The sequence below is a fragment of the Teleopsis dalmanni genome, chromosome 2, assembly GCF_002237135.1.
Source record: "Teleopsis dalmanni isolate 2A chromosome 2, ASM223713v2, whole genome shotgun sequence".
NCBI lineage: Eukaryota > Metazoa > Arthropoda > Insecta > Diptera > Diopsidae > Teleopsis > Teleopsis dalmanni.
The window spans coordinates 42,512,923-42,532,462 of NC_051847.1; the positions used below are offsets into that span (position 1 = coordinate 42,512,923).

The 19,540-nt window shown below is 30.6% G+C and overlaps 2 protein-coding genes and 2 non-coding genes across 5 annotated transcripts in view; 2 read left to right on the forward strand and 2 right to left on the reverse strand.

The window, feature by feature from the left end:
* Positions 1-9,390, forward strand: part of LOC119674388 (mucin-5AC-like) — a gene marked incomplete at its 5' end in the record, with an annotated part of 11,248 nt that extends 1,858 nt beyond the window's left edge. Inside the window, 5 exons of the mRNA XM_038085525.1 lie at positions 2,414-5,860; positions 5,926-6,250; positions 6,319-6,449; positions 8,735-8,902; positions 8,970-9,390. Coding sequence (XP_037941453.1) covers positions 2,414-5,860; positions 5,926-6,250; positions 6,319-6,449; positions 8,735-8,902; positions 8,970-9,290 — 4,392 coding nt within the window. The remainder of the gene's footprint in view (positions 1-2,413; positions 5,861-5,925; positions 6,251-6,318; positions 6,450-8,734; positions 8,903-8,969) is intronic.
* Positions 9,391-11,419: 2,029 nt separating this feature from the next.
* Positions 11,420-11,492, reverse strand: Trnaf-gaa. The gene has a single exon. It is a non-coding gene; the product is annotated as a tRNA-Phe (tRNA).
* Positions 11,493-12,280: 788 nt separating this feature from the next.
* On the forward strand, positions 12,281-12,352 carry Trnae-uuc. Its single transcript has one exon. It is a non-coding gene; the product is annotated as a tRNA-Glu (tRNA).
* Positions 12,353-13,847: 1,495 nt separating this feature from the next.
* LOC119677656 (ERI1 exoribonuclease 2-like) overlaps positions 13,848-19,540 on the reverse strand; it is a 327,184-nt gene continuing 321,491 nt past the window's right edge. Inside the window, exons 1-3 of one of the 2 annotated variants that reach the window (XM_038089104.1) lie at positions 17,469-17,846; positions 15,091-15,272; positions 13,848-15,024 (exon numbers count right to left, since the gene is read on the reverse strand). In XM_038089104.1, the coding sequence (XP_037945032.1) occupies positions 14,450-15,024; positions 15,091-15,272; positions 17,469-17,800 (1,089 nt within the window). In that variant the 5' untranslated portion in view covers positions 17,801-17,846 and the 3' untranslated portion in view covers positions 13,848-14,449. Of the gene's footprint in view, positions 15,025-15,090; positions 15,273-17,468; positions 17,847-19,540 lie in introns of those variants that run through there. The other variant, XM_038089105.1, reaches the window with a different exon arrangement.

The following is a 19,540-nucleotide window of genomic DNA, read 5'->3' on the forward strand; positions in this document are numbered from 1 at the left end:
TATTATTATTATTATTATTATTATTATTATTATTATTATTATTATTATTATTATTATTATTATTATTATTATTATTATAGAATTATTATAAAATATTATTTTGGGTGGGTACTGTTAGATTTCATAATAATTTAGAGCTTGAAAATGGTAGATATCAAAAAATAGAAAAAATAGAAATAGAAGGGTTCTGAAAATATCATGGTCAAGCCATGATATACAATAATCAATAATCAATATTTTTGCATACAAAACATTTTATTCAGGGTCTGAAATAGTCTGATTTAGATACTTATATCATGTAAATCTAGATTTTAAAAATAGTGTATATCTAAAAACTCAAGTTTTTCGAGATTGGATCATTCGAATGATTCTAAAAACACAATGAATGAGTCACGTTACGAACAATTAATGCATTATGATCGAACGCTGTTATCAACCGTAAGAGATGAAATAGATTCTATATGAGATTATAATATGTTTGAAGAAATCTATATGACTTACTAACATACAATTAATTATCCGAGGAAAAATGTAAAGAAGAATAGAGATTACTCAGTTTTCTATAAAGGACAAAAACATAAAATCTCAGTAACTTTATAGGTGTCGTTAAAAATATAGCAATAATTTATTTCTAATATAATATATATAATATAATATAATAATCTAAAATAATTTCTAAATATATTTAGGAAGTATAGTCAATAAGTAATGAGAATTTTGAAATTTGTTGTTATTTATGCAGTTAATTTTTTTTTTTGAGTATTAGTTGCACTGTAGCATACATGTTTACTATCTATTAGTAGGTTTGGCACTTTTTTTTTGTAGTAGTAATTTAGATCTGGCCATGAGACGAATAAAAATCTTTTTGCCTACCTTTTCTTACCGACCTGACAGACCTGACATATGTTTCCATAAAATCAGAGACTTAGCCAAGCATATAGACTTGTCAGATTACTTCACTTTCACTTAAATTGGGGAAGGTGTGCCTTTTAGTGTTGGCTTTATGGAGGTACTTTTGTTTTATGTATGAACAACGCTAACCCGCTGTTTCTTCAACTCTCCTAGATATTTTTTTCTATTTATGAATCAATGCCCAGCAGTCGGGAGACTGTCAGCGTTTGCTTTAAGGTTTCATTCTCTTCCCAAACAAATTTAGTTTAAATAAATACTTTTTTTATTTAGAAATTAAATATTCTTGCGATTTTTTGATCATATCTTGCATATATATAATATGTAATTCTTTTATGTCTATTGTACAGTAGTTTTAATATTCAAATTGTAATATAAAAATAAATAATTAATAATAATATATAAAAATATATGAAATTAATGATAATAAATAATAATATTAAAATAATTTATAATTAATAAAAATATGAAAATATGAAACGACAAATATATATATGTTGCTTGATCATCAATATTCGTCGAATTAAGGAGTCAGTTAAATCTATTTTGTAGGGGTTTTTATATGTATATTCTCGTTATAAAATTATAAATTATTGCTAAAAATATTTTATATAAATATTTTTTTTTTGATAAATCTCTATCTGATATGGAGATCACCTGCTGATTTTGAAATTTTAAAACCAATCAAAAGCGAATTAAAAATATTTACCGTGTAACTACGCATACCAACCTACGAGTGCATAACCGGAGACTGCCTGAGGCAGCAAGGCAGCAAAAGGTCTTATCATGATAAAAGCCTTATTAAGATCAAAGACCCTGCTTAACTCTATTTTAAATTAGTTTTATTTGCTCAATGTGCACAAAAACCAACAAAAAAAAAACAAACAAAAGCGAAGGCAATAAACAAAAACCGAAACGAGATATGCTCAAACATGAATTTATTAAGAAAATAGAGAATAGATAAAAAATATTGCATAAGAAATCGATTCAAAACAAAGTCAAACCATTAAAGCCGAACTAAATCAAGACACGCCAAAGCCAAACAAAACACTGAACACACACAACCGAAATCGAGCGCCGACATGGAAAATTGGAGCAACGAAAACCAGTAAAAGGCGCTTGAAGTGGTTTGATTGGATTTACAGTAGTGAAGTGTGCTTGGTTGCTGGTTTGTTGGTTTTGCAATTGTTGTAAGTACGCTGCATTAAAACACAATCCACACATATAGCGCACAGTTCACAGAAACTCCCATGGGTCTCCATCTTTTGTTTGCAGCTGAGCGTTGCCCGGTCAGGAAATACCTGCGTCAAAGCTGAGTTTATCGCATCTTATTGACTTCAAAACTTATTAATTTTTTTCCTATCAAATTCGAAAGTAAATATGTAATTATTTTTACAATTTGTTGCATTTTTTTTTTCAACAATGCATTTTTAGCTTTAAGATATCTTCATATCTTTCAAAATTATTTCAACTTTTATTCATGTTTTTTTTTTCATTTACACAGACCTCTGGCAACGAGAAATTGGCAACATCCAATCGTTTAAATGGTTTTTCAGCATCGAGACCATTTGGCAGTGGTAGTTTTACGCCTAGCAATAGTCGTGCACGACCTGCAGCATCTGCTTACAATGCTGATTCCTCTCCAGCAGCTCAATCGCAAGTGCCTTTCCGCAATACGCGTACGCGTTTTCAGCCAAGCAGTGCCACAGCTACCACAAGCACTACAACATCTACTGAAGCCACATCACCTACGAGCAATAAACGTTTCAACAGATTTGGCGCTTCTCGAACAGGTGGCTTCAGACCCTCTGGATATAATAAAAACGCTCAAGCCAATAATGATACAGAACAACCGACAGTTGTTGAGCAAAAACCAAATTTCAGCAGGGCAGCAAATAAGTCCAATGGTTTTTCACCAAGACGTCCAGTATTCATAAGCCGTGAAATTAATGAACCCGTACATTTGTCAAAGTTACAGCGTCCATTTGCTTTAAACAGTGGTCGCGTTAAAATACCCACTAAAGAAAGTTTGTTTAAACAACCCGTAATTGCTACAACAGCAGCTGTTAAGACCAGTTCAGTATCGGATAGTGGAAGTGATGAGTATGACGAAGAATTGCAAAATGAAAACCAAGTCGGTAGTGAGCAAGTTAAAGATATTAGCAAAGAAAAATTGCAATTGCGTGAAGCTGAGGAAGAAGCAACGAATACTGTTGCCGATAGCACAAAATCGCCCGCAACGGAAGAGGAAACTAATACCATGATTATAACTTCCAATTTCTTTTTACCTGGTCCCACCAAATCGAATGAAGATAACAGTCAAAATGCGGAATATATTGAAAATTATTCCGAAGAAGATGGTAAGGAACATAAAGATGAGACTACAAGTAGTGAAGAAGCAGATAAAGATATTGATGCCACCACGGAACATAGTGCTGAATATGAGTACGAATATGTTGAAGATGAAGAAACCACTGAAGAGTCGGTCACGAAACATACAACAACAACAACTACCACTGAGTCCAGTCTCAATATTGACAATGCAACTATAAGTACTCCAAGTTTAGATACACAAACAGTGACCACGGAATTAACATTAACAAGTGTAACCGCAGAGCAGGATATAACAACTGAATTACCCATTACCACGGTTTCGCCGCTTACAACTAAACATACTGATACCAGCATACCGAGTGATACCAAAGAAGAAACAACACATGAAAACGTGGAAGAACCGCATGATGAAGAATATGAAGAAGAAGAAGAATATGAGGAAGAAGGAGATGGAAATGGTGATGAAGAAGAAGAAAAAAATGAACATGAAAAAGATATTGATAACACACATGAGACTAAAGTTAATGACACAAATGGTTTGAACGGAACTTCGGTTCTGACTGCGACTGTACAAAGTAAGCCTGATAATGAAATTCTAGATCAAATTATATCTGTGGTAACAACAAAAAGCATTGTTAATGGTTCAACCTCATTTCCCTCGCCAGTTACACCCAGCTCAACCACATTATCAATGGAAGAAGAAGCTATTTTCACAGAAAATAAAGTACAACCGGCTGCAGAGGACTCAACTGAAGTTGAAGACAATGATCCAAGTAGCGATCAACACACCGAAATGCCTGAAACTGTCAATAATGCAACGGAAGGTTATGTTGTGATTGCATCTATACAAACCAGTCGTAGCATAAATGGCGCACGTTTTCTACCATTCCCAGCTATAGAGCAAGAAGAAACCAAACAAACTTTGTCCGAATTAGAACGTAAAATTCATGGCCAAAAATCGAAACCATCAACAAAAAATAAAAAGGATTTCAATTCTGAACAAGCCGGCGATAGTAATGAAGTAGTACAAACTACTCTATTGCCAGAACAAACATCTGAAAAATCTACTACAAGCGCTTCGTCCACAGAAAGCATAATAGACAAATTAGATAGAGTGCAATCTGAGTTATCCAGTGGTTTGCTTTCTGGAAAATATCCAATTATAAGTGGCATGGAAGTTTCTACGCAAGCGACAAGTACAACATCTGGAAATAAATTTGTGCCTCATATACGCAAATTCCAACCAAAGACTACTGCTACACCCAAAGTTAAGATACACCACTTCGATGAGACAGAAATGGATGAATTGGCTGGTTTATTACCAAATGGTTTTAAACCTAGAAACTCATATAAAAATAGAAAGATCACCACTACAACTAGCACTACAACACCAACTCCTGAAGTAGATTTTAAAAAGCCCGCACGTAATTCCACTATTAGTCGGTCATTCAAGAATGGTGCTGTGGCTGTACAAGATGTTGCTTTGGCGGGATTGTTACCTAAAGGTTATAAACCTTTAAATACAACCACTACTCCTACGGCAAATGCAGATGTAAGTGATATATTCAGTAAAATCAAGTTTGATGACAACTTGGAACAATTGTTACCAAAGGATTACAAAACAGAAACGACTGCAAAACCTGCTGTTACGGTAGTTGATGACATATCCAAATTTTTACCTAAAGGTTATAAGCTACGCACAACTTCTACCACACCAAGCACAAAAATCAAGAAGCCAGTTGAGGTTATAAATGATGACATAAGTAAATTCCTTCCACCGGGCTATAAGCCACCTGCAGAAGATAATGAGAATCAAAAAGATAAATCCAACAGTGGCATTATAGCATTAAATGGTGACGATATTAGCAAATTCTTGCCAAAAGACTATAAACCAAGTGGAGAAACAAGTAAATCTAGCTTAGCGCCCGAAGCTATTGACATTTCACAGTTATTGCCCAAGGACTATAAACCAACTAATGCACAAGATAAAGAGACAGTTGACGTGTTGAAAAAAGTTGAATTCAAAGAAATCGATTCATTACTACCACCCGGTTTTAAACCTATTTCTAACTCTACTAGTAAAACAAATGCAGCCCATCCAGCTTCGACAAGTACCACAACTACCGAAAAGTCGGTGGCAGATGATACAAGTAATACCAATTCTTCAGGTAGTGGTTATAAAGTCGTTTTTCCAAAGGGCATTCATAAGAGAAAGGGAGCACAACGTTTGACTACACCACCTACACAAGATAGCAATGAAGCTACCTCACCTGCTGTTGTTATTAAGAAGGGTCCACCAACGCGTGCAACCACTGAGTTTACTGGTTGGCCAACACCATCTACGACACCAATTTCAATTGAAAAATTGCTTGAACAGGCGAAGACGGCTAGCATAAATTTCGAGGATCTGTTATCATCAAGTACAACAACAACCACTACAACGACTACAACTACAACAACAACTACCACACCAAGACCAACGAAACCAGGACACTGCACTAACGATTGTGATCTGGCGGCTACTATAAAAATAGTAGATGGTGTAGCATGGAAACCAGAATTATTAGATCATAATACTGTAGAATGGAAAACTCTAGCCAGAGAAGTTGAAGCACAGGTAAAAAAATTAAAATTATTTTTATTAAATAATAAAATGTTAATAATTTTTATAAAATTTTGTAGTTAAATGAAGTTTATGTGAGTGCACCTCAATTGAACAATTGGTATAAGAAAGTACGCATCGATAGTTTTAGTAAGGGAAGCGTACTAGTGGACTATTATGTTGAACTGGCCAATATAACCAACGATGTGAATACATTGGAAATTAAGAAACTATTCCATGATGCTTTGCAACATCCCACACAAGAAACAATACCACAAAAACCATCAACTGAAAATGAAACAGATGAAAGCGCGGAAGAAAAAGAAATCAAGGAAGAGAAATTGATTAAAGAAACTTATCAAATGGGTAAATATGCTATCGATCCTATGGCTACAGTTTTTATTGGTAAGTAAATGGTATATCATGTGTGATAGGATTCTCAAAAAGTCAATTTTACTGTTCCATTTTTGCAGTTATACCTAAAGCACTTTCGCCTACTGTTGAATATGCTGAGGAAGATCTGTTAATCCCACAATGGGCAATAGTAGTGATTGTAATTGGCGTAGGCTCACTAGTATTTGTTGTTATCTTTGGTGTGACTGTGGTAAGTGTTCAGTTCATTAATGAAAATGTGTAATTATTATATAGACCATAACATATAGTACATTAAAGCAATTGTGTGATATTTTAAATTATGTATATAAAATGAAATAGAAATCTATATCCTGATATTGAGTTTCTTTTGATTTGATATATAAAAAAAAAAGAGTCATTCTTTTTAAGACTCATTTAATATAGTTTTTATGAAACATAAATTTCATTATAATAATAGTGATTAGATCGTCCGAAATTAATGCTACCTAAACCTTTTTAGTTAAGTATAAGAAAACTGTAAGAAAACACGAGAATTTTTACATATTATATCCTATTATTTATTCAGACATCAAGGATTACTAAGCCTAAACTGGTTCAAAACTGAAACACGCCAATTCTGAACTAAATAACTATAATAAATTAATAATCGTTTTAATTTGAATAATCACGAATACTCAAATTAGTCAGTGAGTTGTGAGGGACTCTGCAGAATCCCCCCAGCTATCATAGCGTAAAAGTGCCTAGATGCACTAACTCGAAAAGGCTTAACATTATTTTAATTTCTGAGTACAAGTAATTCTACTATAACAAAACAGATAGTAAACCTATAAAAAACATTTATTCCAGATTTAAAAACATCGCATACAATATGGATTTTGAAGTCATGACCCGATAATAAAGATCCAAAACAGACTAAACCGTTCAATCGGGGCAACAATAATATTACTACATATCTTAGAGTAGATTAACCGCAATTAAAATAAAAAAGCAATATATGTAATTTTCAACCATCCTATTTTGAAAATAGGATTTGAGAATACCCAGTCTTTATAATAAACAGAGTGATATACACCCATCTATATACAACACACGTTATACGATTTACAAGAAACTACCCTCTTGAAATGACAATTCCCTAATATATCTCTTTCACTTGTTCGAGCAAAAGAAGTCTAAATCTTTAACTAAAGTAGCTAGAATTAGACTATCAGATTTTATAATAAATGAGGCGATATACATTCATTTATGGTTGTGAGTAAACTAAACATTAATAATAAATCCTCCAACATAGGTATATCTTTCACTCCTTTAAGTACAAGCCTGGAACTTTTAACCAAAATAAACAGTATAATTAATCTCTAACCTCTTTCGCTTTCATGGAAGTTACAAATAATACATATTTATTACAAATTGGGATGCATACGGATATAGATATATACATTGTGACCGAAAAGTTTCCGGAAAATTTTAAATAAAACGCAAAATTCTTAATCTTCATCAATATTTATTTTATCTCCTTCAAAATATGCTCCATTAGAAGCGATACACAAATGCCAACGTTTCTTCCAATCATCAAAACATTTTTTATAGGCGCTTTCCGGTATGGCTTTGAGTTCCCTCTGCGAATTCTGTTTTACGTCTTCTATGGATTCAAAACGCGTTCCTCTGAGTGGTAATTTGAGGTTGGGAAACAGGAAAAAGTCACACGGTGCAAGATCAGGTGAATACGGTGGCTGTTCGATGGTATTTATTGAATGTTTGGCCTTAAAATCGTTGATAATGTTGAACAAATTGAGGTGAATCGGAACAAGCCGGGCGTTGACACGTCGCATACACAAATTGTCCACCAAAATCAAACGAGCCATCTCACGACCGATGCCTAGCTCTCGTGCTATCTCTCTAACACTCACATGAGGATTTTTGAACACGATTTCCTTTGCCTTTTCAATGTTTTCGTCGGTGGTAGAGGTCGAAGGTCGTCCAGAACGCGGCATGTCTTCGACGGTCGTACGACAGTCCTGAAAGGCTTTGTACCACTCATAAACTTGAGTTTTCGATAAAACTGATTCCCCATAAGCCTTTTGTAGCATTCGCAACGATTCTGCACACGAAATTTCGTTCGAAAAACAAAATTTGATGCAAACTCTTTGTTCAATATTTTTTTCCATTGTTTTTTTCGCAACGCACTACTGAGGTGAACTGGTTTCAACAGCTGCCGTAAACGAACTGTCTGACAGATCGCGCTCATTTTTGGCATAGTAATTAAGGACAGTGCTGCCAAACTACATAAACTTAAAATATCGAAAAATATACAGCGCGCGAATTTTAAATGAGAATTTCCGAAAGCTTTTCGGTCACAATGTACATAGGCAAAACATAGACATAAATGGGGATGCATTGTTATGCCTTTAATAATGAAGTTAATGATAATAATAAGGTCTTTAAAAACATCAACCCATTAAAGTTTTTATTTACTAAATTTTTTGTTTAAAATTATATATTTTTCCATTTTAGTTGTTAAATCGACAAAAGCGAGCTAAGAAAACACCAATACCTTTAACGAACGATATGCTCAATGAATTAAAAATCAATCATATGGGAGGTGCTGACAATTATGGAGTTGATGACTTTTACAATATCGATGATGCTTGGAATGACACTAAGCAACCAATAAAACCAAAGGTAAATATTAACTAAGATATAAGTTATATTAAAAACTAACTATATCTTTATCTTTTCTATATTAAAGCGCTTTACGAATTCGATGCACGATAGTAGTGGTTCGAATATTTATGATAGTTGGCGTTCCACACGTCATGGAGATTATTACTATGATAGTCAAACAAACTATTCACAAAAAGGTGATTCACTGCAACGTTCACTGCACCACCAGAGTCATCATCAACCCAAACAATCCCAACAAACTGCACACCACCACCAGTCATACCCACACCAGCAATCATACGCTCATCAATATCCTGATGCATTTGCGGATGCCCATCAAATGTATACCTATAATAATCACTCGAGTAGAGGGCGCTATCCCAGAGATTATGATCCAGACTTTTAGATTCTAGTAAACTAGTAGTGCTCTCTGGTATAACTCCTTACACTTTTATAACTACTCTTTTATTTATGTATTGTAATTAAAACAAGATAGCAATTTTTAAAATAATTTCTTTTATACTAAAATAATGAAATTTAATTTAATGTCTAATGAATAAAAAAATTTAATGTAAGTGACGCAGATTTAAAAAAAAATTGCATTTAGCAATTTATTGTAAATTTTGATTTTTAACAAATTAATTTTAATTTTTTAATTTGTTTTTTTTTTTTTATATTTATTATAAATATTTGGTTTGTATTTATTGTCTTCCGTTTAGATTAGATTGTAATTGGTTTTTTTTTATTCGGTTTATTAAAGTGCCTTGCAAATTGTTTAATTAAATTAATTAAAAAACTGATAATGGATTGAGAAAAATTTCTAAATTTGTTAAATTGATTTAAAATTAATTTTATTTATTAAGTAACTAAATGGAATACTTATAATTCAATATAAATGAAATATGAGAATGTATTAGTCAATCTTAATTTTAATTATAAGCAAAAAAAACTAAAAATCTAATGTTAGTCTAAGTAAACATTATTGTAAAAAATAATATATAATATAAATATAATTTTATAAAGGAATTAATTATTTTTATTTTAATATAGTTGATATAATTGATATAAATTTTTTTTTATATTTATTTTATTTATATATGTATTATTCTAACCTGGTATTCAATATACTAGCAATTGCAAGCATTATTACTGCGTCTATGCAAGTACGTAATCAGGGGGTTGGGATTAAGAGCCTAAAGCCCTACCTTAAATATATCCAAGTACTATACGAGTATTTATGCGTTTGTGTATATATTAATTAAGCAATCGGACTTCAATGATTTTTTTAAATTATTGAAAGCATCTGAAAGCACTCCGCCAGAGGTACATTGCTGGATATCAGCCTTCTGCCGACTGTTTAAACAATATGATACTCGAATTAAAAAGTTTGGACCGAGTGCTAGAACATCTTTAAACTGCCAAAATGGCATAGTTACTGACTATATAATTCCAGCTCCATTGACTGAGATGAGAGCTTACTAAAAAGCCGAAACAAGTAGACAGCAGTAATTATTTCTATATCGTTTATAATATAACATGCATCTTACATCTCTTTACGATCTCTTTCAGATTAGTATCTTTTTAGTATTTACTGATTTTTTGTGCTGCTCTTCGTCTCTAAGTAAACGAAAAACACTACACATTTCGAATGAAAGCCAAAATGTTAGCTGTTAAGCACATCCTGACATCAGACGGATATTGGGACTACGGGTGTAGTAATTATCCTCCTGTCTAAATCAAAAACGGACAGTCATGGAGAATGTAACTAATTTGCCAAGCAGAGTCAAGATTCTGTTTCTTTAGATACAACCATAAGTTGGTTCTGCAAGCCATGTGATGACCCTTTAATTAAACTGTTAAAATCTCAACACTGTTTAACTAAAGGGGAACACCTATAGGTGCTATAGGTGTATATACAAACAACTGTTTAGTCTGTCGGTTAATTGGAGTGTTGAACCAGTACAGTCCTTTTGGTTACAAAACACTTTTCTATATACAATCTCCTAGTGTGATTGTTAATATTTCCGTTAATTATTAATTTAAGCTTGTCTTTTTTGCTTCTTTGCTATTCAGCGCATTGTGGTTCTTTCATTATAATTACTTGGTAATAATACTTCTGTTGTAATTCTATATTTAAAATTATATTATTTAGTTATATTTACAGGCAAAAAATATTGTTTGGTTTTATATATACAGGCGCCAATATGAATTATATTCTTATCACATATTATCTTATATTACCTTGGAATGATATCTGAAAACACAAATTCTTAACATCATTTATTAGAGTATTTAAGTAATAAATGAAAATCACTAGATATGATTTGATTTTCTAAATTTAACTCATAATAATAATGAAGTAAATATTCCTCTACAGTCTTCCATTTTTTCATTTTTTGCTATATTCATTAAATAATCAAAAGCCAGGGTTCCAGAAACACCACCAAATAAGCGAAAAAATAAAAAGGTGCTAGCTTTGCAAAAAAAAAAAGAAAAAAATGTTTATATCAATAAAATTTAATAAAAAGATTTGTTTGCCGAAACCCGGGATTGAACCGGGGACCTTTAGATCTTCAGTCTAACGCTCTCCCAACTGAGCTATTTCGGCACATATGTTTATTTGTTCAAAATAAAAGCAAATTAAATATTATTATATTTTCTTGTAAATATTTTGATACAATTTTAAATGAAATATATTAAAAATATATTAAATGTACTATATTCAAATTATTAAAATATATATATGTACATATAACATTTTACATATATATAAATTTATATTAAAATTTGTTGACTTTATAAAAATAAATATTTTTTTGGTTTTTTTATTACAAGTACAAGTTTATGTTGCAAAGATAATGAAATATATTATTTTTTAACTTATATGTATGTGTGCTAAAAGAATTCATAGATTGATATAGGAAATCATATTGCAATCGCATCTGCTTATACTTTAAAGATACATGGACGAAAGCATTTGAGTCGGTTTGACGCCACATCAAGTTTAACGAAAACGTCAGCATTATTGTCAGCATTATTAATATTACCCAGAATGATATGTTTTTGAATATATTTAGAAGTTTATTTTTTAACAATCCAATGGAAATAATATAATATTATTATGTTATTTTTACCTAAAGGATGCTATATTAGTGCACTCTTTGACTTAATAATTATGGATTACATATATACATATACAAAGGTCATCAAATATGAATGATGACCTTGTATTAAAGAAATTTCAGTATGATTTTATAAGAAATTTCTTTATAATTCAATTAAAATAACATATGATATATATAAATATATTTTATTTATTATTAAATTAAATATTATTAAAAATATTAATAAATTCATTGATCAATAAAAATACTTTTCGTCAATCTATACTACACATCCCATATGGTCTAGTGGCTAGGATATCTGGCTTTCACCCAGAAGGCCCGGGTTCGATTCCCGGTATGGGAAATTTTTTTTATTTATAAATTCTATTCATGTTTTTTTCTTCTAATTTACACTTTTTTTCGTTAACTTAGGAACTTAACTATCGGCTTGATGAACAATATTTTCTACCTACTATTATAGTCTTTCTTAAATTAAAAGTAATTGAAAATCTCAGATAAAAATATATTAAAATCACAAAGGTTAAGTTTTAAACGTAATCTATAATACATAAACCCTTGCTTGCATTATAACTCCTAGAATACTTACTCGCTAGTTATAGTGGAAAATAAGACAAGGAAGACTACAACACTTTATGTAAAAATGTTTACAATATATTTTTCAACTATGGTAGCCTTTGACACTTTCGAATGTAGAACTTTAGGAAGTTACCAACAAGAAGTACATTAATACTGAAGTACGAAAACGTAAGGTTGGATGAGTTGTACACTAAATGAGACCTTACTTGACGTTCCTTATTTAACGGTGACTTGGAATACGTAGAATGCAAGTAGTCGTGAAAACCTTCAAACAACCATACGTTACAAGACATTATGTAAGATCTCAATACACCTCAGGAAGACCTAATAAAACTTAATAAATAAGTCCTTACTGTAACTGGGATATCAATTAATAAATTGTAAATAATAGTATGCAATAGATTAAACTGTTAATCTTGTGTAAAATTTTTGACCTTTTAAACAATGTTGTATGGATATAATAATAATTCTATTATTGTTAAGCCATTTGTTCTTATAGTTTGAGATAGAGAGATCCGATAAGTCTACTTACATTTTTTCTATATTCTATTAAATTCTATATAAATAACTTTTAAAATTCATAAGTGCCCAGTTAATATTATAATATTTATATAATATAAATAATAATAGCTATAATAATATTTATAATAATATATATAATATAATATATCGGCCTTCCCGTGGTACCTCTTGCAGTGCGTGTCTACCAGCTCTTGAAGATATGACACCAGAACACCTGATGTATTTTTGTCCAGGTCTGGCCAGAACTAGGTTTAAGCTTCTGGGGGCCCCCTTCTTCAACTCACTTAGCGATATCTCCAGCATTAGCCAGATTCTTACCTTTGTTAATGCCTCTGGCTGGTTCTAGGTTGACCCTCTATCTACTACCCACTATTACGAGGTTTTTTGTGGATTCAAAACGGCTTTCTCTTTTAGCTAATTGGGGAGGACTCGTCCTCCCTCCACTACAACTAACTAACATAATATATAATAATATATATAATACATAATAATATATATAATTAATGATAATATATATAATATATAATAATATATAATATATATAATATATATAATATATAATATATATAATATATATAATATATATAATATATATAATATATATAATATATATAATATATATAATATATATAATATATAATAATATGTAATAATAAAATAATATAATATTAGCTGAATTTGCCAACTGATAAATAAATGACCTATTCCACAAAAATAAATATTAAAAATAATAATTACAGTTTTTTGGAGCATTAAAATTTTATTTAATATCAATAATTTATGTTTATTATATTATTCAGTTTTATAAATATTACTACAAAACTAAATGCGGAAGTTAATAGATTTTACTTCACATACAATTATAAAAGATAGTATTTTGCTTTTTTTTTAAATTATAAAAAAAAATTCATATAAAAAATTGTGCTGAACCTATGTACTACAAACTGTCATATGTACGTATGTAAGTAGTAAATGCACTTAACTATGCGCATGTATATATATATAATATATCAGTATAAAAACTACTGTAAGACATATGTATGTTTGCATACATGTTAATTAAATATTATTACATATATAAAAATTTTGTATATAAATAGTGTTGTTTGTATATAAAAATTAATATAAGAAGTCACACATTGCCTAAAATGTAATGTTAAGTGTGGCTTAGTTTAGTTAACCTTTCGTTCTATTTGTTCGAAAGTAAGTCTTACATTTTTCAGTTTCGTTTTAAATGATATAAAATGAAACAAATTAATTACAGTTTAAATGAAATAAACTAACTCGAACGATAATTTTAAAATCGTTACGATTTGAGCTGTGTTTTTTTTTTCTTATGTGTTTACCAACAATTTGAATTCAATTGATATGGCGTTAAATCTTTAGTAATTGAAAGTTTTGCTCCATCAGTAACCATTTTATGTGTGAGTGCAGCTAAATTCTTGGCATCATCAATGCCCGAGTGTTCACGACCCTCGAATGTCAGACCAACATGTTGCAAAGCATCGGCAAAATTCATTGGGCGATAATTATACCATTCACGATATACGGCGCGTATATCAATCCACTGATTGAAAAATGAAGGCTTCTTCAAACCTTTGCGAGCACATTCCTTAGCTAAACAAATACCAAAATCCCAATCAGTCCAAGTAACAAGTGCACACGACTTGCTTTGCTTACTCTCCTTCGTCATTTTTGGTAGCACCAGATTTCGTGCCCTCAGTTCTTTACGCAACCATTCTTGGAATATTGTTAGCGCTATCTGCAATGGCATACCGCTTTCCACAGTTTTTTGCGTTATTCCCGTAAGTGAAGTGCAAAATGCACTTAATTTTGGTATCTCAATTGGCAATATGTATTTGTGAAATTCAGCCTCAATTTTACCAGTTTTTAGGTTAATAAGTACAGCAGGAAATTCTATAATAAAACAAAACAATAGATAAATGGCATTGTATAAGGAATTGTAATTGTAATTGATATTACCTATGATTTCTGATTCACGCCATGATGGCGGTGCTTGATCTTCCCAACAAGTCGCTTCAAAATCTATTGCCACCACATAATCATAGTTCTGATTCGATAAATTGGATTTACGTGATTTAGTTGTGGAAGTGGTACTCCGTTGGTTTCCATCAACATATATGGTTTCGAGAAGACCCAGTTGTCTAGAAGATTCAGAAGAAGAAAAATATGAAAGCAAATTAATATTATTATATAGATTTTAAACATGAAAATTTATGTAAAGATAAATAGAATTAATAAATAAATTGGCATATAGTAATGATAAGGTTTATAGAATAGTTCACGGATAAATGGCGCTAAAGATTTTGAATTTCTAAAACTATACACAGGTTAATAGAATCAATAAATTTAATATAATTTACAAACGGTTTATTAAGTATAGATCACGTATAAATGTTTCTATAGATTGATAATTTCTTAAATTTATATAGACGAAACGATTTCTACAGTAGTCTAAATGTCTATATAGATTGTGAGTTTTTTAATTTACTCTAAGGGGAGCGAAAGTAATAAATCTGATAAAGTTAGTAGAGGATTTATACAGAAGTTCAGGGATAAATGCTTTTCTTTGAAGCCCGTTTCTACTTTTATTATTATTGTCAACGCAATGAGCACTGCGACCGTGGGGTCTATTGTACCCCCTTCTGGATTTAGAGTATGTCTCTAAGTTATGTTGCGTCAATGAGAAGTAGTGTAGAACCTACTTTACAGTCTTATTGTCTTTTCCGTAAGGGTGTACATTCACAGGAGTCTATTCCGTTTATGCATTAGTGCAGGACATTCTAACAGCACATGTGTAGCTGATTCCTTATTCTTTTCGCAGAATCTAAAGTTTGCATCCGTATATATACCCAGTTTTATGGGTATATAAAACCTAAAAAAAGGCCCTTTGGTATATTAAAGAATAACAGTGATGCAAGATTAAAGTTTATTGTAAACCCAGCATGTGATTTGTTGTGGTTTAGTGGCCCTTCTTAATGTAAGATTCAATTTTTGGATAAATGCACTAAGAGATAGCAATATTTTCATGAATAGATATATCTAGGAATTATTGTATATATTGTATGCGAAAGAACTAATATTGATAACAGATAAGTTTTAAATACATTTTTTTTAACATTATACAGGATTTCAAAGCAAAGAAATACCTAATCCAAATACTAATTTCAAAATAGTAACGTACTGTCTACTTCAATCTACATACTTTTCTATTTATTTATTTTTGTATCCAAACCTCCAGTTATCTGCTAACAGGAGATTTGTCACTGTCTTGGTTCCATAACCATGACACATAGACAAATTCACAGCTCCAAAAGCTGGGAAAAAGTATACAGATTGACATTATTATTAATAATTTTAAATTAAAGAAACGTTTTAATTGTCCAACATACCAAAATGGTACGTAAGTTCTCTACTGCTTGCCAAAGCAAACTATCATTGGTTTATCACGCAATAAAAAGCCATTGGTATCCTTTAGAGCATTTGCCACAATCGCTTCTACATCATCACTGGGCATATTAATGAATGTTACAAAAGCTTGTCCTTTCATGCGTCCCTGCTGCATAACTTTTACTTCCAAATGCTCACGACTGGGCACAAAGCGTTCATACAACAATATTAAATCCTCTTCAGAAACTTCCTTTGCTAAGTTTTTAATGTACAGTTTTTGACTTGGAGTACCAATTTGATAGTTCTTATAAATTGGTAGTTCCTGCAATTGTTCCGTAGTCAATTGTTGTGTAGTTAATAGAGCGGGTGGTACAATAGGTGCTACATTTTGTGGCTTAGGTTTCAAATTTAAAGCAATTTGTTGTGGTTTCAGTTTTTGTGGTTTTTCAAAAACGGTTGCTAAAGTTGCAGGCTTAGGTGTCTCATTCATATTCACAGGAATAACACTTTGTGTATGTTGTGTTGCTTTTAGTATTAAACGTGCCTTTTTCTGATAAAGTTCCTTACTATCGCTGACTTTACGTTTAATGGGTACTTCAGTTCTTTTCACACGTTTTTGTTCATCTTCCGATGATTCCAGTTCAGATTCTGAAGCAGATTTTGTTATTGTTTCAGTAGGCATAATATATTCAGTTTCCGTTTGTGTTGATGCTACTTTTGGCGGTTGGATTGGCTGAAATTTTCCTACTCTAGGTCCGAATGGTGGCTCCAAATTCATACGATTCATTAAATGTAAAACTTGTGTATAAAATGTTACATTACTCATTAAAGCTATACAAATTGAGTCCATTATATCTGGCGTTATTTTCGGATAGGCATATTTTAGGTAGGGCGGAGGCGGTTGGTTAAAGTTTAAATTGGCATTGCATGCGTATAATTTCTGAACGTACTTGTTTATTTTCGGCATATCAGGTTCAGATTCATTTCCATTTTCATTTGTTTGTGTGGATTTTGTTTTTTGCAATTGTTTTATTCCACCTTCAATGAAATTACTAACACATAATTTCTTATTTAATAATTGTTGATTTTGTAGAATATCAAATGCCTTCGCCGCGTCCGTTTCAGTCGCATAAGTTATAAGTGCACGTTTCCTACCAAAAGCCTTTATATTTTGTTGCGCAGGTAAATTTAATTTTTTTAAAAAATCTTCAAGTATTTGTAAACGTTTTGGCACATTTTTTATTAATAAAATATAAGCAGTTTTATTTTCTTTATTCTGCATTTTGTACAAATATAATAAATAACTTTGGCGGATGCTATTTCAGCTGTTCACTTTTGACAGTTCGAAAATTATGAGCGGCGAGTTTGCATATCTCGCTGCTACTGAATTGTCAGTGAGAATAATCTGTCAAATATTGATTTTTGAGCATTAGATAGAGTTGCCATATCATATCATTCTTATAACTTTGTGTAATTGTTAAATTATTAAGTAAATTTATATTATCGTATAATCCGTTAATAAACAGATATACATTATTTAATTTTAATAATATAATTGTATTAAATATATTATATATATATATAAATTTATTTATATAAGTTTAAAATACATAAATTTAATATATATTATTAAAATGTTATCGATAATATAACTAAGATTAAATTTAAATTTATTCTCATTATAAATTAGTTTAATTTTACCAGCAGTACTGAATTTATATAGTTAAGTTATTACTAAGATATGATAATTAAGGACCACGGTTGCCACTTGAAAATTTTTTTCTGTACCAAAATTGGTTTAAAAAGGTACCATTTCTGTAAAAAAAGGTCCAAAATTTTTTTGGACCTTTTTGTTTTCTCGTTCTGTGTTTTTCATAGTGTTATAAATGAACAAAATATAAAATAGTGCAAAATTGCATTTATTAAAAAAATTAATTGGAAATATCCACAATAAAGTTGGGTTGTCCGTCAAAAATGGACCATTTTTTGAAAGTGAGTACCAAACGAAAAAAAAAAAAAAAAGTACCAATTTTGGTACTAAAGTACCATAAGTGGCAACCGTGTTAAGGATGCATGTATGTATAAAAAAAAATTATTTGATACTGTTTTAAGGAATTATTTAATTTTTTTTAAATTGTTATTTATTTTGTCAGACCAACACATTTTCTCCATTTAAGGATGATATGAACAAATTTAATTTTGGTATATAATAAAAATAATAGATATATAATAAATAATAATAGTCAGTGTCTATTCCAGCAACAATTGGGATTGTACTTCCAAATAAGATTCCTTTGTGCTATTCAGACAGAACTGTTTTCACCTGACATAATCCGGTGGAACTATTTTCTTTTTTAAAATTTAATATTACTTTCTAGAGAGAGATGTTTATAGGCAATGCAGACTCCAAACAAGAACGGATGACTGAAAGTTTATAATTCTTCTAATTCACAAAATATATATAGAGGATTGGGTCAAGCTCTAGCATAAATGTGCTGTGGGAATATATACTTTAAAGGCGACAAAGTAAATTCTGATTGGTTAACGATTTTTTTATTGTGTTTTAATAAATGTTTCCTAATACTTTATATACTAAATTGACGTAATAATAGTTATTTACACAATTGTATGATTAAGTGTTCACAGTATTGGCTAGTGTCGAAACAAAATAAAAAATGAAATGTTATAACATATATCATAATAAATAAATTTTTTAATGAAAACTTTTGTTTTTGACATTTTTAAAAATTTGTTATTTACTTTTATTGCTTTTTGAAAATGGCTTTTTCATGTTAGCCAATTATAGTCTCCATTATATTTGTTGTTCATTTATATTAATACTTTTACATGTGATTGCGTGCGTTGTTTTGATTAAAATGATTTGATATAATTTTTCAGCAAAAGAAATAAATTAATGGATAGTTGTGCTGTTTCAGCTTAATTATTTTAAATATTTTTGTGTTTGTACTAATTACTACACAATTACCGAGTTAATTGCGATAATATGTTAACTAAAGTGGCA